Genomic DNA, 27,557 nt, shown 5'->3' with positions numbered 1-27,557 from the left:
CCAAAGAAATAATTCTGCATTTAGTCTTAATTCTGGCACATGCACAGGACATTGAAATCTGTGCTTTATTTTCCAAGATAATGTCAATAATATATTTTAGACAATGATTTTTAACCTATTATAGCATCATTTCTCATTCCAGAAAAAAAAGAAATGAGAACACACAGAGAAATTATAGCATCTTAATAGAAAATTTCACACTGACCTTGACATATACATACATATATATGTATATATATTTTTTAGGAAAGCTTTTTAAAAAAAAAGGGTGAGGGCTTTAAATGCAACCTAGAGAATACCTAGAATCTAAGTGACCTATGTGTGACTACATATTTAATAGTTCAACACTATACTTAAATAACTCATTCTTTCTTTTTTTTAAAGATTTTTATTTTTTTTAATTTTTAAAAAAAATTTTTAAAGATTTTATATATTCATTCATGAGAGACAGAGAGAGAGAGAGAGGCAGAGACACAGGCAGAGGGAGAAGCAGGCTCCATGCAGGGAGCCTGACATGGGACTTGATCCCGGGTCTCCAGGATCACGCCCTGAGCTGAAGGCGGCGCTAAACCGCTGAGCCACTGGGCTGCCCAATAACTCATTATTTCCTTAGAGACCTAATCTTTTAGGAATGGTATTAATCATTCCCAAAAGAAAATCTGGGTGGCTCAGTGATTGAGCATCTGCCTTCAGCTCAGGGCATGATCCCGACCGAGATCCTGGATCTAGTCCCACATTGGAAGCAGGGAGTCCTGCTTCTCCCTCTGCCTGTGTCTCTGTCTCTTTCTCTCTCTCTCTCATGAATAAATAAATAAAGTCTTAAAAAAAGAACAAACACCTCATTCCCCAAAGATATTCAAGTCCAGAACAAAGACATACCTTAGGGTCTACTACATTCACGTAAACATCTTGATAAGGTCTTAGTCGAAACACTTGAGTCACAGTCTGGTCCACACTAATAGTTTCTGAAAGAAAAGAAATCTGGATCAGATAACATATTCTGAAAAAAGCAGGTAAATATATTCTAATCTATAAACACTCAGTCATTTGACAAGCAACACAATGATCTTTGACCATGGGCAAGAAACACTCTCTGCCTTCCAGCATCTTAAAGCTTAGAATGCTCTGCTTTTTAGGTGAAACAAGCAGGTGAAATAAGACCTGACCCTTCAGCAATTAAAAAATAAGAGAGACAGAAAGAGGAAAAATAAAGAAATTAAGGAGCAACATAAAAAAGAACTGTAAAAATTCAGAAGAGGAAGGAGATCATTTCTCATTTGGAATGAAAGTAGCCGAGTTACTTTTCAATGGGCCCTTACATCTGGTAAGTAAGAAACATACCAGATGGCAGGAGATAATGTGGTGAGAGTAAGGAGGAAACCCTTAGGACTCGAGTTTTATAAAATGCTTCCCCATCATACTGAATTATAAAAGCTGTGCACATCATAATCCTTTAGAGCGAATCAGATTTTTTCTTCTTTTAAGCACTATTTAAGGAATTACCTTATTTGCTATCAATTAACATTTTGGTTCCTTGATCAGCATGGTACAGTCATTAAAAAAAAAAAAAAAAAAGAAAGGGTCAGATCCAGAATGAGTAAGTAGAATGGCTGTTCTGGCTTCTCAACTCCTGACGTCAGGAAAGCCAATTCACCTTGCTGAGACTAAGTTCCCTCCCACAGTCAAGAGTTGTGTGGGAAGATAAAAAGAAAGAGACATTACAAAAAGCTCCCAGTACAGTGCCTTGCATTTGTGATAGGTAATCATGAAATGTTTCTTTATCCTCCCTCACCCAGAGTAGGTACTTAACAAACATCTTGTGAAAAAAAAACAAAAAAAAAAACAGTATTTAGGAAAGCATGCTTTGCCAATAATTTTTCTTCTTTTCTTTTTCTTTTCCTTTTTTTTTTTTTTTTTTTTTTTGAGTTAAGTATAAAGCTTCACCTGTTCAGGTTAACTTTGCTTCTGACAATAAAGATGGTTTTTCTTCAGTGCCCTCAGGATGCTGACAAATGAGATTCCTTTGCAGTTTTGATATCTGACAATCTTTTTTAGGGGAACACAATTTGACAAAGAAAGAAGTACTATGTCCTCATTCCCTGAAATTATGAAGAGACGCTCCTTACAGTTTCTGGAACAGTTTCTCTAAGTGTGAAAATAAAACAGTAGAGAAGAGAAATGGAATTCCTACCTTTCTGTAGATCTTCCTTAAGTGACTTGACCTGCAAAAGCAGAGGGCTGGGGGAGAAACCAACAAAGAGATAGGATGCCATAAGTGGTAATTAACCAACTTTCTTCACCCCCCCACAAAAGGCAAACAGATCCCTGTGGACATACTGTTACCAATAGCACAACAAGTGGGGGAGGGGAGTTCTCTTAGAAACAAAGAAACTCTCCACTTGTCCTCCAGGAAATAGATAAATGCTACACAATTTTTCAAAGAGTTGTCATCTTGATTTTAAAAACAAAAAGAATAAGCTTTTAAAAAGATTATTGGTTTATTAAAACCTAGAGGGCTAGGAACAGTTTTACATAAAGGCTATCCTGCCTTGCAAGCCCCTTAAACAAAATATTTGAAACAGGACGCTGCCCTGGTAGTTCCCTTGATTCTAATGAGATGTTTACCTGTATTCATCATTGGGGTGAGCAATCTCCACAATGTCTCCAAGCTTGATGTGAGGAAACACTTTAGGGTTCATGACTAGCTCATCATCTGAAAGACAATTCAGTAATCTCAAGCAGAAAAGAGACTCACTTGGGCGACAGGCTATGGTACATACATTCTCATGTTAGGTCCTCGTGACCTCATGAGGTTGGTATTAGCACCCCATCTCGAGGATGAGGTTCAATTTTAAATCGCAATTCAGATGAACTAAAGCATTCACACAGGGGCACAAAGCTAGCAAGTAGCTGAGTGGGGCAGTGGTTCAGGGAACTTTGTCTTCAGAGCCCACGCTATTTCTACTACCATCCCACTGATCACAGGGAAAAAGAAGCCCCTTGCTCTCTGGAAATTAAACCTTCATGATTAACACTTTACTTCCTCAAATTATCACATACCTAGCATATACCAGGAACAAAATAGTTTGAGTCTCACAAATGGAGCACAATTCCTTATACTTCTACAGTGTTCAAAGAATTTCCAAAGATGCTCACAATAAATCTTTGGATCTAACAGAAGTGAAGAAATGACCTAGGTGATAAAGTGACTTGCCTAAGGATAAACAGCTAATAACAGTAGAGCCAGGACTGATAACTAGTCCAAGGTTTCTTCCGCCTAAAGCCCACCACCTCTCATATGTCATAAAACAAAACAAAACAAAAACCACAAGCCAAGTAAAATGACCTAGATTTTGAAATGCAACACTTGATCAGGGAAAAACTTTGGATATCAGTTCACATTAGGGTCCAATGAGACTCTTAAAATACAGGGAGGACATAGCTTCATATGTTTATATAACCCTACCCACCCTTACTGGAGTTGGGAAAAACTCACATATAACAAACTCAGAATCATAATGAGGGAGTGATTTTTTTATTTTTTAAGATTTTATTTATCAGGGCACCTGGGTGGTTCAGTTGGCTAAGCATCTGCTTTTGGCTCAGATCATGATCCCAGGGTCCTGGGATTGAGCCCCATGTCAGGCTCCCTACTCAGCAGGGAGCCTGCTTCTCCCTTTCCTCCCCACTCATGCTCTCTCTCACTATCTCTATCTCAAACAAATAAATAAAATCTTAAAAAATAATTTATGTAAAAAAATAATTTATGTATTTATTTGAGACAGCACAAGCAGGGGAGGGGCAGAGGGAGAAGCAGACTCCCTGCTGACCAGGGAGCACGACATGGGGTTTGATTCCAGGACCCTGGGATCATGATCTGAGCCGAAGACAGATGCTTAACCAACTGAGCCACCCAGGCACCCCAAAATGGAGTGACTTTTTTTTTCTGTTTTAATTTTGAGGAAAAGATATGGCTTTTAATTATGCTAAAACATGACAAGTAAATATATCTAAATTTCAAATATAATCAAACCCAACAAAAATTCAGCCTAATAAAGCAAAGCACTGGGTTAATCCCAAATTTTATTTGGTATATTGCTTTCATTGACAGTTTTATGTCAAATCCTCTGTGATGCATTGCCCTACCTTTCATAGTCTGAATTAAAATCCCTGAGAACAAATTCCACCGTTTCATTTTATCATTTCCTTTCTTGGATGTCTGTCTCATCAGGCTAAAAGCTCCTTAGGGGGCACCTGGGTGGCTCAGTCAGTTAAGTGTCTCTCTTCAGCCCAGGTCATAATCCCAGAGCCCAGGGATCAAGCCCCACATCAGGCTCCCTGCTCAAAAGGGAGCCTGCTTCTCCTCCTTCTCCTGCCACTCTGCCTGCTTGTGCTGTGAAATAAATAAAAATCTTAAAAAAAAAAAAAAAAAACTCCTTAGGGACAAGGGACCTTGTCATATTCATAATCTTCATATATATATCACAGATATGTACCTAATTTTGTTTGATGTGTTTTTATTTATAGTCCTGTAAGAGACTGAGCATACGACCTACCTGACTTTGTTTCATACACATGAAAAAGTAGACTTGCATACATTGTATATACACTGTATATACTTTATCCTTGTATCCTTCCCTCTGTCAAAAGTTATTTCTGTTGTCTGTTCAGTTCTACTCCACAAATGTTTAGGTAGCATCAACCACATACAAAGTCTAGTATTAACAGACTGTGCATTTTAGCAGAAATTGTGTTTTAAATATAGCAATGCCTGGTGTATCCTTGTCCTGGTAATTATAATGGTTACATTTACTGAGTGGCACTGAGCCTGGTACTCTACTAAATACTTTACATACATCATCTTACTCAATCCTCACAAACTCTATCATACAGAAACTAGTGTTTCCCCTTTTGGGGAGTCTTTGCCCTTCAGAGACATACACATACATACACAAGAACAAACATGTAGTAAAATACAATTTTAAAAAGATTCATTGTGTTGTTAATTCCAACTTCTGAAGCAAATAAGGTTGTCAGGACAGAAAAGAAAATTACCCCTTTACAAAAAGGGAAAAAAATTATACTACTAATTGCCATCCTATTCTGCAGATTTATACACTCAGGTGCTAAGAAAAACAGAGAAAATGTTCTACTGTGCTTGAAGTTGTAGATAAGGTAAATGAGGGGCTTGCCTGAGGTCACAGGGAAAGAGGCAGAGCTGAAAAATCTGGTTTAGTACAGAACAATATGCTTTGTCCTGTCCTTCCTCACTAAGCCTCTGAGCCAGGCAAAGGTTCATATTTTGATCATACCTGTCTAATGTGTATGTACAACTGCTCTCATAAATTTCTTTTAGCTGCCAAGCCAGTGCAGACTAGGATTTTATAAAACATATGCAGTAGGATACCTGGATGGCTCAGCGGTTTGACGCCTGCCCTCAGCCCAGGGCACGATCCTGGAATCCCAGGATCGAGTCCCACATCGGGCTCTCTGCATGGAGCCTGTTTCTCTCTCTGCCTATGTCTCTGCCTCTGTGTGTGTGTGTTTCTCATGAATAAGTAAATAAAATCTTTAAAAAAAAAAAAACATATGCAGTAAATATGTAATATAAAATACAAATAAACGAAGGGTAGTAGACTGGCAACATTGACAATGTCCCTTAAAAGTCAGAATACAAATGCTTTTAGAAGGGGCCTGTGCTCTCTGGTGCCACTGCCCTCCCTGCAATCGTATCATACCTGCTGCTTCACTCAGTTAAGTTGCCTGTAGCCTCTACTGTCACACAAGTCAGGGTGTCATTTTCAAGGCACTGGATACAAGGACCTCAGCCAACTTACATAACGCCCAAAGACCAATCAATACTGACCACTGCCCCCAAAGCCCTTCTTGTGGATGACAAGTTTGTAGACTTTTGTTGTTCTCATCTTGTACTGTTGTTTCCTTCAGCTGTTCCACGCTTGGGGGAGAGAAGTCATCTTGCCTCTCTGTCACTGAAACACAAAGAAGCTAGAATGTCAGACTTTTCCTTGCGACTGCTCTTTGATTTCAGACCAGTGAGTATATACCGGTATTGTTCAGATGAGAGGGTCGCACCAGCCCTTGGATGCAACCACTGCTTGGATTACAAGGAGGGTTGGAGGAAAAACAAAAACAAGCAAAAAAAAACAAAACAAACAAAAACAAACAAACAACAACAACAAAAACAGAATCTGTGAACTAAGGGGAATTCGGGTCAGGGTGCATGCCAACCTCCAGGGAAAACTTGTACAGAATTGGGCACTCACTACTTCGTCTCTATCCAAGCTAACACCCAAATACTAAAGAGATCTTGAAAAAGGTTAGCGCACTCATTTTGCGGAAGAGGGAAAAGTGGGCCAGAGCAAGGGACTTGCCCAAGGTCACTCGGACACTGAGGCACTCCCCGCCGTCCCGCTTTAGGGAGAGCATAAACAGGAGGAGGGCAGGGGTTGGTGCCCTGGACGTCCATCCAAACAAACTCTCGGCGGTTCCGCCTTCCCACTCTCGCTGCTGAGCGGGGGCCACTACGGCTCAGAGAGGCACGGGGGCCTGCCTAAGACCACACCGCGGGAGGCGGAGCCAGGGCAGGACTCGAACCTGGGCCACCACCCCCTCCCTCGGGCTCCACACGCCCGGGGCCCGGTGAGCAGCGCCACTCACCCACAGCTCCGGAGCCCCTTCCCTCTTCAGGCCGGGGCTCCGAGGGTCGAGCCTCCCGAGGCCCCGGCGCCTCCCCGGGACGCCCCCCGCCGACGCCCCCACGGCCCGCGCGGCTTCCGAGCCCGAGCTCCAGGCGCCTGCCGGCCCGCCCCGGCCGCAGAGCGCTCACCTGAGAACCCGCGCAGCTCCCGTGGCTCCGCCCCGGGGCCCCGCCCCCTTCCCGCCCCCCGGCCCCGGGCCGCTCTGGCCGGGCCTCCGCCTCGTCTCGGTGGCCGCGCCACTTCCCCATCCGGGGCCCGCGCCGGGGGCGGGGCGTCGCGTGTGGCCCCGGGCTCCGGCTGTCGGCGGCGCTCCCCGCCCGCTGGCGCGACGGCGGACCGCGCTGCGGAGGAAATCCGTCTCCGCACAGACCTTCTCACATCCACACCCGAGAGCTTCGTTTCCGACCTGCCGAGCCGCCAACAGGGGGAGCTCGGGCGAGCCTCTCTGGGTCTCGGAACCGCGCTGTGGCCCCTCGCCTGGCCTCCTGGGGCGACTGAGAAGCACCGTATCGTTTCTGGAAGAACTTTTTGTAAAATGCAAAGCGCTGAGCACTTGCGGTTTAGTGCGATGGACCCTGCTGTAAAGTATTCACTTTGAGGGCGAGGACTGCTTTTCAAATCCCTCTAAACCCCAAATGGATTCCGTGCCTCCCTAGTTATTAATACTACTAGCTGGCATAGCTTTCACAGACTTCCTTAGGGAATGGTCGCATCCCTATTAGGTGGCAGATACTGTTGTACTTCACAAACAGGTAGACAGGCCGGGGACACGGAACTCCTCAGAAGGAAGCAAGGACGGATCCTGACCCAGTTGAGTCCAACTTGGCTCTGAAGGTTGAGCTTTTAACCAGCATCCTCCTCACACCCAGGAACTCAGCCCAAGCCGCTCTTGGTCAGGACATCGTTCTGCTGTCAAGGAGAAAATCAGAGCTGTGCGGCCTGTGCCTGAAACTCCCCAACGGCTCCTGACAAGTTGCCAGCTCCAACTAATGGACTTAACGCTTTGTGGGAAATTTCTGAATGTTTAAAGAAAAAAAGCATCGCATACCGCAAGGGAGACAGGAGTGGGCAAAGGTGGGTGGGAGGTGGGCAAGACAGGAGCTTCCTTAAGGATTCAAAAGTTAAAGAACTATACAGTAATTGTAATTTTTTATGAATAAAAACATGTAATCAAGTGGACTGCAACTGTTGCGAAAACTTTCAGGGATAACATGTTAACTTTACATTGTAATGTTTCTAATGCAAGGCACGGATTCAGATACTCCTGACTGTTTTGGTAGCAGCAGTAGCTAGTGGAAAAGTCCTTTCAACCCAGAGGGCCTAAAGAGGAATTCTCTCTCCTTCGCCCTCAAGGAAATTTGATTCCATCTCCTGAGAGATGTTCATAATTGATGTCCTGTTGTTTTAAGATTTTATTTATTTATGAAAGACACACACGGAGAGAGGCAGAGACACAGGCAGAAGGAGAAGCAGAGGGGATCCCTGGGTGGCTCAGCGGTTTAGTGCCTGCCTTTGGCCCAGGGCATCATCCTGGAGTCCTGGGATCGAGTCACGCATCAGGCTCTCTGCATGGAGCCTGCTTCTCCCTCTGCCTCTCTCTCTCTCTCTCTCTCGAATAAAAAATAAAATCTTTTTTTTTTTTAATTTATTTATGATAGTCACACACAGAGAGAGAGAGGGGGGCAGAGACATAGGTAGAGGGAGAAGCAGGCTCCATGCACCAGGAGCCCGATGTGGGATTTGATCCCAGGTCTCCAGGATCGCGCCCCGGACCAAAGGCAGGTGCTAAACCGCTGCGCCACCCAGGGATCCCTAAAAAATAAAATCTAAAAAAAAAGAAGGAAGGGAGGGAGGGAGGGAGGGAGGGTGGGAGGAAGGAAGGAAGGAAGGAAGGAAGGAAGGAAGGAAGGAAGGAAGGAAGGAAGGAGAAGCAGGCTCCATGCAGGAAGCCTGATGCAGGACTCTATCCTGGGACTGGGATCACACCCTGAGCCAAAGGCAGAAGCTCAACCTCTGAGCCACCCAGGCATCTCCATAATTGGTGTCCTATCTCAAAAATGGCAATATTTCATTTTTTAATTTGGCAAAAAACATGTAAAAAATATTGACAGGTTTTGAACTTTTAAAAAACTCAATGGCTGGTTAGAGTTAGGGAAGGCTAAAATGGTTAGTTCCTGGACTAGGGATCTAGTCTAGGGGATCCTTGATTCGAAGACTGCTGTGCTGCAACTACCTGCACAATAGCCTGTTTTTGGCAGTGTGGCTTTGCACCAAATTCTTCTCTTTTCTCAATTTTCTACCTTGTCCGATGGAAATTAAAAGTACATGTATTTCTGGGGCACCTGGGTGGCTCAGTCGGTTAAGCAGCTGTCCAGCTTAGGTCATGAGCCCTGCATGGAGCTCTCTGCTCAGTGGGGAGCCTGCTTCTCCCTCTCCCTCTGCCTGACACTCTGTCTACTTCTGCTCTCTCTGTGTCAAATAAATAAAATATTTTTTAAAAAGCACATGTAGGGGATCCCTGGGTGGCTCAGCGGTTCAGTGCCTGCCTTTGGCCCAGAGCGTGATCCTGGAGTCCTAGGATCAAGTTCCGCGTCAGGCTCCTGGCATGGAGCCTGCTTCTCCCTCTGCCTGTGTCTCTGCCTCTCTCTCTCTCTCTATGTCTATCATGAATAAATAAATTAAAAATCTTAAAAAAAAAAAAGCACATGTATTTCCTTCCTCACAGGTGTTTGAGGTCCAAATGAAATGAGAGACATGTTACATTAGGTCTTTCAAATTATTTTTTTAATTAGTTAATTTGAGAGAGAGAGAGATAATGAGAGAGAGCACATGGGAGTACAGGGAGCAGAGAGTGAGGGAGAAGCAGAATCCCCACTGAGCAGGGAGCCCAACTCAGGTCTCATCCCAGGACCCTGGCACCATGACCTAAGCCAAAAGCAGACTTTTTTTTTTCTTAAGATTTTAATTATTTATTCATGAAAGACACACAGAGAGACATAGAGACATAGGCAGAGAGAGAAGCAGGCTCCTCATGGGGAAGCCAATGTGAGACTCGATCCCAGGACCCTGGGACCAGGACCCTGAGACCACGACCCAAGCCAAAGGCAGACATTCAACCACTGAGCCACCCAGGTGCACCAGACACTTAACCCAGTTAGCCACCCAGGCGCCCCAGTCTTTCAAATTAAAAGAATTTTAAATGGTATATATAAATGAGGAGAATTATTGACTAACCAAAAGCATGGAATTATTTGGAAATTGACTCTCCTCGACTTTCAGGGGATTGATATATATGCTGCTTCTTTTGGACCTCTTTGTGCCTACTATAAGAGGTAGGAGCAGAGTTGGGACTAGGGTGAGGCGGGTCAGGCTACTGAGACACTTGCCTTAGGGCACAAAATGTTAAGGAGGTGTGAAAAAAACCTCTGGGAGCAAGAGAAACAGCATTTAATATAATTTTTAAAAGTAAAAATTAATAGAAAAAATACTATTAACAAAATGTCACATTTTACAATAAAGACAAGATCAAGGCCTCTGGGTGACTCAGTTGGGCGACTGATTCTTAATTTCAGCTCAGGTCATGATCTCAGGAGCCTGGGATTGAGCCCCATGTCAGGCTCTACACTCAGCAGGGAGTCTGCTTGAGGACTCTCTTTCCCTCTGCCCTTCCCCCTTAAATAAATAAATAAATCTTTTAAAATAAAATGAAATAAATTTAAGATCAATAATAGTGCTGCAATGTCATATTAGAACCTGAGGCAAACAGAAAAACCAGTAATAGTGGGTTTCTCAGATCCCCTTCTCTAGGTCCGTAGTTGCCTGAGAAAGTACTGGACAATGTTGGATGCTGTAAAAGTAGAAATGTTTTGAAGTAAATTTCTAGCTAAATCATCCCCAAAACATCTGTAGTAGCCTATATATGAATTGTACACATATACAGATGATCTATGGACTCACAGGCTGTAAAATAATAGGGTTGGCATTTGGGTTTATAGATCTCCAGCCTTAACCAAAAGTAAGGAAAACACTATCTTGGCCAAAATGGTCCACATCTTGACTGGCTCAAAGATATCCTGGTCAGACAAGAGAGAATTAAAATCTCCCATAAACCTCCAAATCTCTAATTCTATAGTCAGCCAGGTTCATAAGATCCAAAAAGCAACAGATTTCTGTTTAACACAGGGCTATATGATTTGGATCAAGTTCACTCCATTCCCTAAACTTCCTTAATTCCTCCTCCCCTTTTTAAAAGATTTATTTATCTGAGAGAGAGTGCACGTGCATGCGCAAGCAGGAGGAAGGGGCAAAAGGAGAAGAAGAGAGAATCTCAAGCTGACTCCTCCCCAAGCTCAGAGCCCCACATGGGGCTCAATTCAGGGCTGGATCTTGTGATCATGACTCTGAGATCATGACCTGAGCCCAAATCAAGAGTTGGACACTTACAGGATGCCTGGGTTGCTCAGTGGTTAAGCATCTGCCTTCAGCTCAGGGCGTGAGATCCTGGAGTCCGGGAATCGAGTCCCACTTTGGGCTCCCTGCATGGAGCCTGCTTCTCCCTCTGCCTTATGTCTCTGCCTCTCTGTCTCACATGAATAAACAAAATCTTTAAAAGAAGAAGAAGAAGAAGAAGAAAAAAAAAGAGTTGGACACTTAACCGACTGAGCCACCCAGGGGCTCCTTTGATTCCCTTTTGAATAAATCTTTTCCTTCCTTCAAATGTTTCTGCTTGTGCCCAACACCGTGCTAGGTGCTGACCGCAGAATGATGAACAAGCATGGGAAAGGACAGATGATAAACGAATCAATAAAGAGACGCAACGTGACAATTTCAGCCAGTGTTTAAGCCTTGAAGAAATTAAAACAAGATGCCATGCAGGACTGGAGGCAGAGGTCCCATTTAGATTTAGTGCTCAGTGTGATTAAAAGGAGCAGGGGAGGGGCAGCGCGGGTGGCTCGGAGGTTTAGCGCCGCCTTCAGCCCAGTGCCTGATGCTGGGACCCGGGATCGAGTCCCACGTCCGGCTCCCTCTGCCTGTGTCTCTCTGCCTCTCTCTCCGTCTCTCATTAATAAATAAATAAAATCTTAAAAAAAAAAAAAAAAAAGGAGCAGGGGACTATCACGATTAACACACTGATTCAAGTTATAAAAAGATCTCCTGAGCTGCCAGAGAGTCCCCTAGAACTGCAGCCATTCGCACCAGAAAAGACAGTGGCCCGGACTGGGGTGGTAGCAGCGGTTCGGTAGGCGCCTGTGCAAAAGGTGTGTTCCCCTTTAAGAAGCCAGGCTGCAGGGGCGAGGCAGAGCGGGCGGCTAGAGGCGGCCCAGGACGCGAGGTCTGACGCGGGAAGAGCCGCCCCTCGGATTGCGCGCGCGCCGCTCGGGGGCGGGACTTGGGCGAGCCCGCATGGCTTGCTCGGGCCCCGGATGAGGAAGTGCGGGGTGGGGTTGGGAGGGGGGGCAGCAAGGAGGAAGAAGACCATAGAGACGAAGAGGCGGTGGCGGCTGGAGCGCCCCCGGGCTCTCTCGGCTCGGTAGGCTCAGGTAGCTTTGGCGGCGACGGGGCTGCGGCTGCAGAGGCCGGGCTGGCGGGGCGAGCGCGGGCCGCGGAGCAGGCCCCAGGGTAAGAGGCCGGGGGCGGGAAGGCTTCGGGCGCTGCCGCCCCGCCCCGCTGCACCCTGAGGGGACCCTCCGCCGGGCGCTGCAGGCTGAGGGGTCCCCGGGCCGCCCCCCCCTCCCCGCCTCTTGGGGCGCCGAAGGGAACGGAGGCTGCTCTGCGGGCGGCGAACAACCCGGGGAGAGGGAGGGGACCAGGCCCCGCGTCGCCGGGTGGGGGGGGGGGCGGCAGCTCCTCCGAGTCGTGGCTCCGACGGGGGAGAGATCCTCCTCTTCCACCTCCCTGCGGCGGGGGACCCCCAACTTCGGGGAGGGCGCCGCCCCTTGTCGTGGGCGCACGCTCTTCCCCCGCGCCTGTGCGTTTGTCAGCGGCGCAGTGTCCGCTCCCCGGGTGCGGGGTGGGGGGGGTGGGGTGGGATTCTCAACTTATCTCAATAGGCGGGGTGGTAGATAGCCCCCGGATATGGCCAGCGCCCCCCCAGACGGAGTGGCGAGCCTCAACTTGCCTGCAGGTGTTGGGGCGGGGTGGGGGTGGGGGTGGGGGTGTCTTCCTTCCCTGTAAAAGAGAGACGTACCTTCTTCCTTTTATTTTTCACCTTTACTCCTAGATACAAAGAGATAGACCCTGAATTGACTTGGTAGTTAGTGTTAGAAGTCCGGCTCCCCGCTCCCCGCAGCCCCCCGCCTCCCATCACGTCCATCGAGGGGGCCTCGCCTTCTCTTCCCTCAGGTCTCTGGGTGTGCAGTGAGCTCCTTCCCCTTGCACAGTGAAGAGCATGGCGTCTGGAATATGGTAGTGGCAAGTCTACGTCCCCATTTCCCCATCTTTGTGACCTTGGTTGGTTGTTGGACCTTTCTGAGTCCCGATCACCCCTCCCCCCCATCTCTAACTTGGGTTCTCTAATTTTGCTCTTTGTAGAGCGTCGTCTTGAGGACTAAGGGAGAATTTGTGTAAGTGCTTAGGGCATAGTAAAGCATTTGGTACATTGTTGCTGCCATCGATACTTAATTTGTTGTCGTTGTTATTGAAGAAAGCAAACTAATGTCTTCCCATAGAGACGCAGATTTCTCCTTGCAGGCCTCTTCCCGTCCCCCACCCCCACATCACAGGTGTTCAGCCCCAGCCTTTCTCACTAGTAAAGGAGACTTTCCCCCCACCCTGGGGTGGAGAAAGAGGCATTTCTACTCCGTTTAGGTTCTTCCATGCTCCCCATGAACAAAGAGGGTCTCCGAATAATCAGGAGAAAAGACTTTGTTTTTGGAAACAGGTCTGTACTCGAGAGGGAGGGGGAACTGCTACTAAAAGGCAGCCTTCCCTTTGTCCACAGAAGCTATCACTTCTTCCTGAGTGGTTAGAGATGTCCTCTCCCACTCCCCCTACCTGCTGTAGCGATTAAAAAGCTTCCTGCTTATCTGCACACCTCCCCCCTCCTCTGGAGCTTCTAACTTCTTTTCTCTCTTTCTCTCCCAAGAAAAATAAGACTCTCTACCTTTGAGAAGAAGACTCTTTCCTGTAGTGTATTTAGAGTGGCACAGATGGTTTCCTTCTCCTCTTCCTTTGAAAAAGAAATGAAAATCTTTTATGCAGAAAGCCTTTGTCAGACATTAGGAGCATTTTCGCTGTTTCACTCCCCATGTGGAGACAGAGGGATCCTTTTTCTGCATGCTAATAAAGGAAGGGAAAGGGAAACAGTGCTTGATGCTTTTGAAATTTCCTGCACACTCCATGTTGAAGAGCTGGGCCCTGTGTAGTATATAGACTTCCCTCCCCGACTTTCTGTTTGTCTAGAGATCTTGTTAAAAGATTCTTCTTTCTCTGTCCCTCAAGAAGAGGCCCCTTCTCCGAATGCCCTCATGGAGGCATTGGCTACAGTGTCCGAGTCTTGGAAAAGAAAGCCCCTTTCTCAAGGTGAAAGGAGTGTTGTGAACTTCTGAGGGCCTGATCGATATTGTGAGTATTGTCCTTTGACACAAGCGTGGCAGCGCCGGGGTGTTACTAACCCAACCCTTCTTCCCTTCTTCGTTTTGAGCAGCCCTTTTGCATTGGAATTAAAGGGAGGGGAGACCCTCAGACTGGGGATTATTGGGCACATGGTTTTCTCCTCTGCTGTTTTCTTTGTTTGATTCCTCTTTTCTACGTTTTACTTACTGCTGTAAACTTTGTACCCCCCAGAACTTTTTGTTTTAGGGAATGTTAACTGAAAGGGCCACATTGTCAGAATTTTAGTATTATGAAATGTATTCTAATGAGATTGAGAGTTGCAGTGTTAATCTTTCACCGGTAGTTTATTTTCTTCTTTTCATGTTTTTGTTATTTGGTGGGATAGGAATTAACGCTGCCTCTATGAAAAAGCTTTCCATCTTTTTTGTGTGTAAAGTGTTCCTTAAATTACTTCCTGTGCCATGAGTACGTGCAGTGGGGCTTAGTTAGAACTCTACCACCATTGTTGGTATCTATAGAAGTACTTTGAGGAACAAAGCGAAATAGAAAAGTTATCATTTAGAGTCACGGGATTTTTATGGGTGGCAGGACCCTTTGAGGTTACTTTGTTTTATTTGTTCATTTTACGTGTGAAAAACAAGCCCAGGAAAGTTAAGTGACACATTCAAGGCCGTATAGCCTGCAGGATGGGGACCCTGATCTCCTAGTTTGGAGACCAGCAACTAGATTGCTTCCCAGCACTGCTGTTGCATTTGACATACACAGGTTTTGAGATGATTGTTCTAAATTCAAAAGAATTTCTTCTTTTATTGGGGTAACTTTATTGCATACTCCGTATAAATATGAGCTTTTTACAGGAATAAGTCCATTCCCTAAACAATCTAATTCTCATTTGTGTCACAGTAAGGATGACAAGCCAGTAGCAGCTGGTAAGAGTTGTTTGAATCTATGATTTATTTTTTGCTTATACCTCAAACTAGATAATTACCTAGTATCCTCACCCAGTAGGTTGGTTATAAGTCATTAGTAAGAATTAAGCTATAAATCCCTGCCTTCATTTTATGAACATGTGTTATTCACTGTTTCCTCTTCAAGTTTACTTAACACTCTACTGTAAAAACTTTTATGGTTGAGGCAGAGAACTGATTGGAAAGATATTGATAAAGTAAAGGGATAATACACTTACTGGTTATTCTTTATTCCTATTTGGATCTTGGGAAATAATGTTTAAAAAGTGTTTTAACAGAAGTAACACACACTTATTGTAAAACACACACACACAAAAAAAAACTGCAACATATAAGTTGTTTGTGATCCTATCACCCAGGGTAATACTGTTAATATACTTTTAATATAATATTTGATAATATTTTTTCAGTTTTCCTATGTGCATATTTTACCAAAATAAGAGTTCTGATGTTTAGTTTGATAAACTATCCCAGAGAGCTTTCTTTGTGTTGTAGAGTTCTGTTTCTTTACACCATTTTTATTTTATTTTATTTTATTTTTATTTTATTTTATTTTATTTTATTATGTTTTAAAGATTTTATTTATTTATTCATAAGAGACACAGAGAGAGAGAGGGGCAGAGACACAGGCAGAGGGAGGAGCAGGTTCCATGCAGGGAGCCTGATGTGGGGCTCGATCCCGGGACTCCAGGATCACGCCCTGGGCTGAAGGCAGGCTCTAAACCACTGAGCCACCAGGGATCCCCTACACCATTTTTAATTGTTCCAGTGTATTTAGAAATTAAGTTTTAAAGAACTTGAATATCTTGTTAAAATTTTGTTCTGATCCTGCAGTCTGTGGTATTACCAGTATTTTGATAGATGGCTAAAATAAGAGTTTGGTGGTACAGGCTAGTGAGCTGAGAATAATTTTAATCTGCTACTCTAAGCTTGCATCTAAATATACTTCAACTCTCATGGTTCCAGCGAGACACTCACCTATTCTGGGTGACTCAACTGCAGATACTGCTCAGAAACTTGAGGACCCAGGATGGGGCAAGGAGAAAAGGAGAGAAGTCTGCTTTGCTTCAATGGCCAGTGTGCTTAGTTGTTTCATAGGTTGAAAATTCTTAGAATGATATCTTTAACAAACAGGTTTCAAGAGATGATAGCTTTGTGGTGTTTGGCTTTTGTAAATTGGATGTTATTTCAGGGGAACCAAAGCTTTAAAATTCTGTTTTGGCCAATGCCAGTTTACAGTGTAGATGCATAGGAAATGTAATGGCACTGTATTCCTTGAAGAATATTTTGAACCATTCTATGTGATTATCGGTATTGCCTCTTCATGATACAGATCTGTTTAGCAAATATGTTTTTGTGCATGGTCCTGTGTTTGGAACAAATCTTGAATTGGGACCATGGGGATGGAAAGGAGTGTGATTTGTTAGAGATACCGTAGGAGTTGAGTCCATGGACTGCAAGTGCTAATGTGACAAGTAGAAGGTCAGATATAGTTCTGTCTAGATGTTCAAGTCTGAGCCCTAGAATAATGGGAGTGTTGTTACCAAGAGAGGCAACATGATAAAAAATAAGCATGTAAGTTTACTGAGAACATCTTACTCATCTTCGTTTCTCATAGCTGTTTGTATGTAGTAAGACTCAATTATTCATCGGGTTAAATGGGTTCCATCATAGATATGTTAAGTTTGGGAGGGGTACCTTCCTTATAAATGAAATATTGGTCAGGAATTTGAGAAGAGATGGGGGCTGGGGACAGATATTTTTATTTTTGTTTTTGTTTTAAATCAGCTTTCAGATATAATTTGCATGTCATACAATTCATCAACTTATATAATTCATTGGTTTTTAGCCTAGTCACAGAGTTTTGTAACCATATCAACAATCAATTTTAGAACATTTTTATTGCCCCCAAAAGAAACTCTGTTAGCAGTCACTTCCAGTTTTCCCATCTCTCACTGAGCAACCAGTAATTCGCTTTCTGACTCCTTAGATTTGCCTCCTCTGGTTGTTTTATATAAATGAGTTCTTATAATATATGATTCGTTGTGACTGGGTATCTTATTTACCATAATGTCTTCAAGGTTCACCCACGTTGTATCAGATCAGTATTTCATTCCTTTTTACAGCCAAGTAATATACTATTGTATGGATATACCACTTTGTTTATCCATTCATCAGTTCATGGGCATGTAAGCTGTTTCTACTTTTTGGCTGTTGTGAATAGTGCTGCTAACAAACATTTGGGTACTAGTTTTTGTGCATGTATACCTAGTAGTAGAATTGTTGGCTCATGTGGTCATCTATACTTAAAGGGATAGTTTTGAGTCATCTGCATAGTAGAAAGGTTATAAAAGAGGTGAGGTCATCAAAAAAGTGAAGCCTGGAATGGGGAGGTGTGTCAAGGATTAAACTTTTGAGAATGCTCACACTTTTGTGCAGGCAAGCGAGAGGACCTCTTGCATATGTGATAATAGAGAGCCAGGGAGCCTATCTCCATCAACAAACCTGCTGTTTGACAGTATCCTTTCCTGCACTTATTCTTCCGGTCTGTATGTGGTGATAACCAAAAACTAGATTGGGTCTGTTGTTGGGAAAGGGAAACTGAACCAAATGAAAATTGGGCACCTCCTCCCCTTTTTTTGGTGTGCAGTAGCAATTCTACTTCAGCTATTAACACACACACTAAGTGGCCTAAACTTTAAAGGTCCCCTAAAGGGACACCTGGGTGGCTCACTGGTTGAGCATCTGTCTGCCTTGGGCTTAGGGCGTGATCCCGTATTGGAAACAAGTCCCACATTGGGCTCCCTGCGAGGAGCCTGCTTCTCCCTCTGCTTATATCTCTGCCTCTCTCTCTCTCTGTGTCTCTCATGAATAAATAAATAAAACCTTTAAAAAAATAAATAAAGGTGCTCCTAAAAATATCCAGGAGCTAGAGGAAAAAGGGGAGGATTGTAGCCCCAAAAATGATACATTTTGTGAGCACCATTTATGAAAGTGTCTCATTTGATTATCACCATACTCCCGGACACAACAGTTTATTTCTCCTTGCTGCTTTTTTTTGTTTTGTTTTTTAAGATTTTATTTATTCATAGACACACAGAGAGAGAGAGAGGCAGAGACTCAGGGAGAGGGAGAAGCAGGCTCCATGCAGGGAGCCCGATGTGGGACTTGATTCCGGGTCTCCAGGATCACACCACAGGCTGCAGGCGGCGCCAAATCGCTGCGCCACCAGGGCTGCCCTCCTTGCTGCTTTTTTGGATTAAAATTTTTCCATCAGCCCTCCTGTGTTCTTTAAACTGAATGGACTAGCAGTCTGATTTCCTGTAATTTCTAGTATTTAAATTAGTGGTGTAATGTTACATACTTTTATGTTTGGGGAGGAGTCCTTCAAAACATTAGGGACACCCAGTAGATGAAAGCATAGGAACGTGAGTAAGTAAATAATCCACCACAGGTTGGGAAAGCAGAAGAAAGACAGAATGGCCCAAAATGAAAGGACCTGTCTGTCATCTGTCTCACCTCAGCCCCCAGCTTCAGTCTTTTTCTTTTTCTTTTTTTTTTTTTTTAAGATTTTTTTTTATTTATTTATGAGAGACATGGAGAGAGAGGCAGAGACATAGGCAGAGGGAGAAGTAGGCTCCCTGAAGGGAGCCTGATGAGGGACTTGATCCCAGGACCCCAGGATCACAACCTGAACCAAAGGCAGAGATGCTCAACCACTGGCCACCTAGGTGCCCCCTCTCCCCCCCGCCCCCCAGCTTCAGTCTTGATAGCACAGGTCAAAAGATGGGACCTTCTGTGCAAGGAGGAAGTATTACAATCTTTCAGTCTTTAAACCCAGGAATATTCAAGGAGCGGTTACTTCTTAACCTAGAGGCAGAGCCAAGTGTCTTGTTTAAGTGACATGTGTAGACTCCCCCAGAAATTCAGGGCAGGAATAGAAACAGGGTCCAGGGAAACTGAATTGTAAAAATTTACATGGTATATTGGAGAGTCCCTCTTGCTCAGAAATCTGAATGTGATCAGTGGAGAGAAGGTAAGACAACTCAAAACAGTTTGGTAGCCAGCAATGGATTTTGCTTGTATGTAATAGGTTTATTTTGGTAAAGATGGATGTTAGTAAGTGGTAGGGAGTAGAAATCTGCTGTCTCTTTGAAATATCCTTTCCTGTGTATGTTTTGGCCAAAGGGATTTGCCATCAATACCTCAGATAAATCCTTGTTATGAACTCAGTTGCCAGAAATTGCTTACGTTTTCTCTCCTTTTGTTAGGATTAGGGAAGGTATCAAGAATGAAAGCATATAGTATCTTATTTGGTTAACTAGTTTCCACCTTGGCTAAGTCAAAGTGGATTTTGTTGTGGAAACTACACACACTTGGTAGACTAAAATGGAAAAATTACCAATCATGAAACCCTGGTTCCAAATGTACTATTTCCTAGCTGTATGTGTGTCTGTGTGCGCGTGTGCATGCATGCTCCTGTGTGCTTGCATGTGTGTGTTAACTTTAATAATGTCTTTTTATGAACTACACAAGCATATGTATTTTAGCAAATAACCCGTTTCCACTCTCCGGTGCAAGAATTGAAACATTTCCAACACTGTTAAAGTCCCTTGGGTTTCCCCTGCCCCCTCCTCGGAGAACCCTGTAATGTTTTAGGCAGGTCACTTTTACCTCTTCAGATCCTATGTTAGGATCTGTAGTGGGATGGTGATAGTGGCTCTGCTTTGTTCACGGGGTTGTGAAATTCAAATATGTTGTATCTGTGAAGGCGCTTGGAAAATCTCAAGATGCTGAATCAGTCAGAGAGGATTCTGCTAAAGATCTGGTTTAGTAGTGTCTTGTGCCAGTCTGGATAGATACAGCTCAAGTGTTTGGTAAGCAGTAAAGGAATGGAATTCTGTTGTCTCTATACTTTCTTTCATAGAGAATTCTTCTTGAGGAAAAGTCAGTATATCAGATTCCTCAGAATCCCTCAGTATATGTTCATTCAGCAAGTATTTACTGAATACCTTCTGTATGACAAGCACCTCTCCCAGGCAGTAGAGAAATAGCAATGAACAGAATAGGCAAGGTTCATGCCCTGAAAACAAGTAGACAATCATCTTTATCTTCTAATTTACATCAATTCTATCCTTGGGTGCTTAGACATGTCTTATTCTCATCTACATTTGCTGGCCCTCCAGGTTTAAATTGGAATTGTTTATAAGGCAGTATTTGAGTTGAGATTAGACAAATGTCTATTAAAGGTTTAAGATATTTATTTTTCTACTCACAGTCTTTAAGGAGGATGTTTGGTGCCAGATGTTGCCAGCATTTGAGGTGGAATTTTTTCACCTTATTTTAGCCAGTTTTAGCTGAAGCAGCTTTCTTCTACCCTGTAAGATTTTAAACTTTTATCCCTTCCTTTGATTTGTGTCAGGGTGAACCGTTTGATGTAAAAGACTTGACTCCATAATCTTCCATCTGCCCTAATGCTGTCATCCGGAGTAGAGACTCAGCCAGTTCCACTTGATTCCTCCATGTCTGCCGTGGTACAGGAATTATACTCTGAACTCCCTGTGAGTGTCTCCAAAGAGCTTCATGCTGACCCTGAGCCAAGTGTGATTCCAGATGTAAAACCTGGAGCCTCAAGCTCTCTTATAAGTCAGAGTAGGGCAGTGCCCTTGGAGCTGCAGAGGACTCGTGCGGAAAGTTGTTGTGAAGAAACTTCTGGCACCTTGGATCATGGGGGTGAGCCTGGGCGGTGTGGGCTGGTGGACACCACAGCAGGAGGTTCTGTGGCTTCTGGGATCTTGGATAGGAAAGAGAAAACCAAGAGCGTGGAGCTAAAGGTCTTCAGAGATCAAGGGGACCAGGCGGAAATTGTAAGAGACCCCTGTGAGGGAGCAAAGGAAGACCCACATCAACATTCCACAGCTGCTGAAGAAAAGATCAGCCTAAGTCAGGTAAGACATGAGATCTCAATTCAGATGAGTGTGAATGACAGCTTTCCAGAGTAACACTTCACTTGATAAAGTACAGATGCTGACAGGTAGCTTATGATTTTTTCTTGAAACATTTCCAAAATGTTGATTTTGATGTTAATTTTCTTTTGACGATGTTTTAAAACATTTGTGTCACATGAGACACTTGAGAGAAAGTGCTTATCTAATGAAAAAGTGTCACTTCTCTGAAGCAGCTACTGTATGTGGAATGTTGAGTTTCTATGTGATATTTCTGCATCTGATTTTAAGAAATGATGGGTACTCATTCCTTAAGTTTTGGTAGCATCATGAATAGGATGGAGGGACATATCACAGAGAAATCTCTGAGGGACTTTGCTAACCCAGGTAGGGCTTCATAGGTCCCTAGAGGGATCTCCATATTTTAGGAGCTGGTCCTTAATTTTGTAGGTCTAGAAACGACTTTTATTTTCAAGCATATTAGAGGTTATTGTCTCCAAAAGACTGACCCATGCTAATAATCTACCTCATGAGAGACTAAAGTATAAGTCAGAAAGCCATTTCTTTAATTCATAGTGAAAAGTGGAATCATTACTTGGTAGGAATGGTCACACTGGCTGGTCAGTATGTGTTCTCCCTGTAGGCAAGCCTATGTGGGAAATCAGTCTCTGTAAGTGTGAAATTAATACGGTTTACATAAGTAGGACTAATGATTAGTGAGCTGTGGTAGCCCGAGGAACCCAGATTCCTAAAGGAATATACCTGCTAAGTACACTAGAAAACTTACTTTCTCCTACGGATGATGCCTTAGACCAGGGTTTAGCAAACTTTTTTTTCTGTACAGGGCCATATTGTAAATATTTTAGACTTTGTAGGCCATAGGGTCTCTGTCAGAACTACTCAGCTCTGCCCTTGTAGCATGAAAGCAGGCATAGATAGTACATAAATGGCTCTATTTCAGTAAACCTTTTTTATAAGGTACTGACCCGTGGTCTATAGTTTGCCAACCCCCCACTCTAGACCCACAAATAAATTAATATTATCTGGGCTTTCCGGACTAAGCTCTATTTCCCACCTTGTAAATATGTCATTTGTTTACATAGGTTACAGGGCAATTGATTGTTGTTAGTAGGCTTCATATGTTGACCATAGTTAAGAATAGATTAATCTTTAGATAGAAGTAATTAAGTAACATAACAGATTTTATGCTATGATGATCTGCCCTTAAAAATATAAGTGAAGTAATAGATTCAAGATCTAGATAGAAGTTTCTTCTTGAAATGGTGGGCTCGGGATCCCTGGGTGGCACAGCGGTTTGGTGCCTGCCTTTGGCCCAGGGCGCGATCCTGGAGACCCGGGATCGAATCCCACGTCGGGCTCCCGGTGCATGGAGCCTGCTTCTCCCTCTGCCTGTGTCTTTGCCTCTCTCTCTCTCTCTATCATAAATAAATAAATAAAAATTAATAAAAATAAAAATAAATATAGGATCTGTCCCTGGACCAGTATTACTTTTTACTGTGGCCATAGGGTCTCTGTCAGAACTACTCAGCTCTGCCCTTGTAGCATGAAAGCAGGCATAGACAGTACATACTCTGTTGTGTACCTAGAATATCACACTCACAGTCCTCTCTCCTCCCCCCAGCACTCAGATTAGCTTAGGATGCCCCTGGAGGTGGAGAGGGCAGAGGGGAAGCAAGGAATGTGTCAGTGTTGGGGTCACTGGCCAAAGTGATCATGTCCTCTCCTCCCCATGCTGAGCCTGGTGTCACGTATCATGTGTAGGCAGAGTATAGAAAGCCAGAAATGCATTCATGATAAAGAATTAGCACATAAAAAAAAAAAGGGGGGGGATCCCTGGGTGGCGCAGTGGTTTAGCGCCTGCCTTTGGCCCAGGGCGCGATCCTGTAGACCCGGGATCGAGTCCCACATCAGGCTCCCGGTGCATGGAGCCTGCTTCTCCCTGTGTCTCTGCCTTTCTCTCTCTCTCTCTCTGTGACTATCATAAATAAAAAAAAAAAAAAAAAAAAAAAAGAATTAGCACTAATGACAGAAAACTGAAAATAAGCATTGGAGGCCAGTTGCTAGGGTGTGTCCTATAAAAGAAGAATCAAGTAAGAGAAGCCTTCAATAATTTGGAGAGCTGTCAAGCAGAAGTGGTTCTGTTTGGCACAGTTAGGCTCTGTAGAAGATATAGTGTATGTAGCTCAGTCATTCTCAGGTCACAGGACCCTTTGAAAATCTGAATGAATGCTTTTCTGATCTCTCAGAAAAGGATACCACTATTTTAGAAGGTTTTTAGAGCCTAGGCATCCTTGGATATCAAGATAAGAATTCTTGCTAGATTGGCAGAACAAACAGACAAAAACAGTTGATGAATTAGGAGAATATTTTGCAATATATATCACAGATAAAGGACTTCCCTCTCTAATATGTAAAGAACTCCCTTTTTTAAAGATTTTGTTTATTTATTAGAGAGCATGCGCAAGAGAGCAATGAACGTGTGAGCAGAGGGAGGGGCAGAAGGAGAGGAAGAAGCAGGCTCCCTGCTGAGCAGGGCTCAATCCTAGGACCCTGGCTTTATGACCTGAGCCAAAGACAGACACTTAACCAACTGAGCCACCCAGCCACCCCATAAAGAGCTCTCCCTCTCTTTTTTTTTTTAAGATTTTATTTTTAAGTATTTTTTATACCCAACATGGGGTTCAAACTTACAACTCTGAGATCAAGAGTTGAATGCTCTACTGACCAAGGCAGACCAGCTCCCCACTGATATATAAAGAACTCTTTGATTGAGGAATGGAAAACCCAATAGGAAAAAAAAGAAAGAAAGGAAGGAAGGAAGGAAGGAAGGAAGGAAGGAAGGAAGGAAGGAAGGAAAGAAGAAAGAAAGAAAGAAAGAAAGAAAGAAAGAAAGAAAGAAAGAAAAGAAAACCCAATAGAAAAATGAAGGAAAGACTTGAATAGATGATTCATGTTTGTGTGTGTGTGTGTGTGTGTGTGTTGATGTGTGTATTCTTAAACACATGAAGAGGTAGTCAATCTCACTTATAATTAGAGATATGTAGTTTTAAACAATCAAAATACCACTTTTTACTTAACAGATTGGAGAAAATGAAAAATTATGGCAACATATCTTATTGGCAAGGCTGTGAGGAAAAAGATGTTCTCACATGTTGTTGGTGGGAATGCATACTGATAGAACCTTTCAGAAGAGGAATTTGGCTACACCTAACCAGAATGCATATGCTCTCACCTGTTGACCCAGCACTCTCATTTCTAGGAATCTACCCCAAATATACACCTCCAAATTATAGAAATACATATACCCAAAGTTACTGTTTGTAGCATTGCAAAATGTTGGAATCAATGTAAATGTCCACATATAGAGAAGAGGATGAATAAACTATAGTGTGTATATGGAGCATCCATACATGGGGCACTATGCTCCTGTAATAAAGAATTGAGGATCTCCATGTACTGATATGGGGTGATTTCCAGGTGTGTCATGGCTCCTCAGGACCACCTCCAGGTTTGGGGATTCACTGGAACTCATAGGACTCACTCAGCACATGGTCATACTTGTAGCTAAGATTAATTGTAACAAATGGGTATAAAGCAATCAGCAAAGGAGAAGCATGGTGCAAAGTTCAGAAAATATCAGGTGCTATAGCTTCCAAGAGTCCTCTCCCAGGGTAGTCCTCCCCCCCCCCCCCCCCACACACAGTCTTTTCCAAGAACAAACAATGACAACACATATGAAATGTCTACCATGAAAGCTTGTTAGAGCCCAGGGGTTTTACTAGGGGCTGGTCATACGAGCATCCTCTGCCTGGCACATAACAAAATTCCAGACTTCCAGAAGGAAAGCAGGTGTTCAACACAAACACCATTGTCATATGGGTGCACCAAGCCACTCTTATCCTTAGAAAATGTTGGAAACTCTCCCAAAATCTAAGTTCCCAGATGAGCCCAGGCCACCCTTGCAAGCAGGCCTTTCTAAGGATAACAGGCTTACTATGTTAACTTTTTTTCTTCAAACTAGGATATACTGGTTAATGAAAAGAGCAAAGGGCAAGTAAACATCTACTGTATCCTCCCATTCAAGAAAGTAGGGGAGATGAGTATACAAGTATCTGCTCGTTTGTATAAAACACACACATATACATACACACAGGAAGGATAAACCAGAAATGAATGGGTTTGAAGCCAGTGGGAGCAGGGTAGAGAGCATGGGAATGGGATAGAAGGAACAGGAGGAAGTATACTTCTCTGAGTACATCTTATTCTGAGTACATGTTTGGTACAACTATACATCTGAGTATAGTTCTGAGGCTTTACTTGAAAAAATAACTAATTAGACAACCAGGTTGTGAGGGAACCCAAAATTGAATAAAAACTCCAACGGATGACTCTTAACAAATGAATAATGAAACCATACTAAGGGAGGGGGGGATGAAGAAGAAAAGTGACCCAAATAGCTTTGGGAAACAGTATTTCGACTTTTAAGTCTAAATCCAATAAACCCAAAAAAAATTTTTTTTGTTTTGAGAGAGAGAGAGAGAGAAAGAGAGAGCGTGAGCACGTATGCAGGGCGAAGGGGGGGAGGGACAGAGCAAGAGGGAAAGAGAATCTTTTTTTTTTTTTTTTTTTTTTTTTTGGGAAAGAGAATCTTAACTAGGCTCCATACGCAGCACAGAGCCTGACGTGAGGCTCTCTCTCCTGATCCTGAGATCATGACCTAAGCCAAAATCAAGAGTTAGACGCCTAATCAACTGAGCCACCTGTGTGCTCCAAATTTTAGTAAATTTGTTTTTCACAGGGATGTGGCTTAGCAACTCCTAAACTACTGTATGCGTGTTCTAGGAGTGAGCAAATAGGTAAATATGGTGGATAATGAGAGCAAGCTAGGTTTCTCACTAGCAGAAATTACAGGTGAGGGCGGGGGTGAGGCTAGAATGAACTGGTCCTAGTGGTGAGGAAATAGAATTGGAGATAGCAGTATGAACTTCTGGTTTTTAATATATGTAGATAGGTACAGAAATACTATATATGTATGGGAATGTGAGGTGGAGTATAAAGGCAGTGACATCTTATAGCAGTGAGCACACCTTGCACCCAGTTCTTGGTTTCTAAATAACATATTCCAATGTAAGGAACCAAGACTTTTTGGGGAAATGTTTTGGAGTCTAGCACAGGGAAAAATACAAGATGAGCCTGGAACAATTTGTGGTTAATCACTCAGAAAATTATGGAGACATATCAAAAGGACACAGGAGCCAATGTGAAGGGGCTCCCAGTGGCTAACACTGGGCCAATTTGAGCTTAAATAAGATAATAATGAATTACAACCCATAAAATAAGGCAAGTATCGTGAGCCCATGCAGATATAAAATAATTGAATAAATAACTTGAAAAAAGAAAGCTCTTAAAGAATTCTGATTCATAAATGGAATTATGGAAATAAATCTCCCATTTGGCAACCATTACAGTAATAGTCATCTCAATCAAGAATCCTCAATGGATGTTAAAACTAGTGACTAAAAGTTTAAATGAAAAACAAGTATTTACATTGTCTCTAAATATGTCTCATATAAAATATTAAATAATTACAAAGTAACAGAATCATTACAAGGTATACAAAAGAGAATCACTCCACCATAGAGAAACCTGACAGACCCCACCTGAACCAAGTGATGGAAGTTCACCTCCGTAGGAGTGAGACACCCCAAAACCATGTACCTCTTAAGAGGAATGACCAAGAACCAGCATCATTTCTGTGAGATTCCTGCCCCCCAAACATAACCAGAATCTAATGATGAAACATCAAACCCAGATCAAGGGACTTTCTTTTTAAGTGTCAAAGTCACAAAAGATGAATATCTCCTCGAGGAACTATCTCAGTTTAAGGGGGAACTTGAAACATGATTACTAAATGCATCATTGGATACAGGTCCTGAAAAAGGACTTAAGGAAGCCTTTAATAAGATTTGAGTAAATTCTGTAGTTAGAATTGTATCAATAGTTTATTGACCTTAATAACTCTATTGTGGTTATGTATAAGATGATAACATTAAGGAAAGCGGATGGGGCAGCCCTGGTGGCTCAGCAGTTTAGTGCCGCCTTCAGCCCAGGTCATGATCCTGGAGTCCCGGCATTGAGTCCCACATCAGGCTCCCTGCATGGAACCTGCTTCTCCCTCTGCCTGTGTCTCTGCCTCTCTCTGTGTCTCTCATGAATGAATAAATAAAAATCTTAAAAAAAAAAAAAAAAAAAAAAAAGGAAAGCTGGATGAAGACTACAGGAAATTTTTTGAACAATATTTGCAGACTTTTTTATACATCTGAGAGAAATTACCTCTAAATTGTTTAAAA

At 43.2% G+C, this 27,557-nt stretch overlaps 2 protein-coding genes across 23 annotated transcripts in view; one reads left to right on the top strand and one right to left on the bottom strand.

Moving 5' to 3' along the window:
* The window catches only part of DEPDC5 (DEP domain containing 5, GATOR1 subcomplex subunit), a 125,214-nt gene extending 118,304 nt beyond the window's left edge, over window positions 1–6,910 (bottom strand). For 10 of the 11 annotated variants that reach the window (XM_077874428.1, XM_077874432.1, XM_077874431.1 and 7 more), the window contains exons 1-5: window positions 6,679–6,820; window positions 5,867–5,990; window positions 2,626–2,713; window positions 2,192–2,238; window positions 880–965 (exon numbers count right to left, since the gene is read on the bottom strand). In XM_077874428.1, coding sequence (XP_077730554.1) covers window positions 880–965; window positions 2,192–2,238; window positions 2,626–2,713; window positions 5,867–5,924 — 279 coding nt within the window. In that variant the 5' untranslated portion in view covers window positions 5,925–5,990; window positions 6,679–6,820. Of the gene's footprint in view, window positions 1–879; window positions 966–2,191; window positions 2,239–2,625; window positions 2,714–5,866; window positions 5,991–6,678; window positions 6,821–6,847 lie in introns of those variants that run through there. The other variant, XM_077874429.1, reaches the window with a different exon arrangement.
* Window positions 6,911–12,160: 5,250 nt separating this feature from the next.
* PRR14L (proline rich 14 like) overlaps window positions 12,161–27,557 on the top strand; it is a 56,209-nt gene continuing 40,812 nt past the window's right edge. For 2 of the 12 annotated variants that reach the window (XM_077874423.1, XM_077874415.1), the window contains exons 1-3: window positions 12,181–12,338; window positions 14,160–14,282; window positions 20,664–21,189. In XM_077874423.1, coding sequence (XP_077730549.1) covers window positions 20,716–21,189 — 474 coding nt within the window. In that variant the 5' untranslated portion in view covers window positions 12,181–12,338; window positions 14,160–14,282; window positions 20,664–20,715. Of the gene's footprint in view, window positions 12,339–14,159; window positions 14,283–20,663; window positions 21,190–27,557 lie in introns of those variants that run through there. The other 10 variants (XM_077874417.1, XM_077874418.1, XM_077874422.1 and 7 more) reach the window with 10 other exon arrangements.

This window comes from Canis aureus, chromosome 27 (assembly GCF_053574225.1).
Source record: "Canis aureus isolate CA01 chromosome 27, VMU_Caureus_v.1.0, whole genome shotgun sequence".
NCBI classification, from domain to species: Eukaryota; Metazoa; Chordata; class Mammalia; order Carnivora; family Canidae; genus Canis; species Canis aureus.
This window is presented reverse-complemented; position numbering and strand designations above follow the sequence as displayed.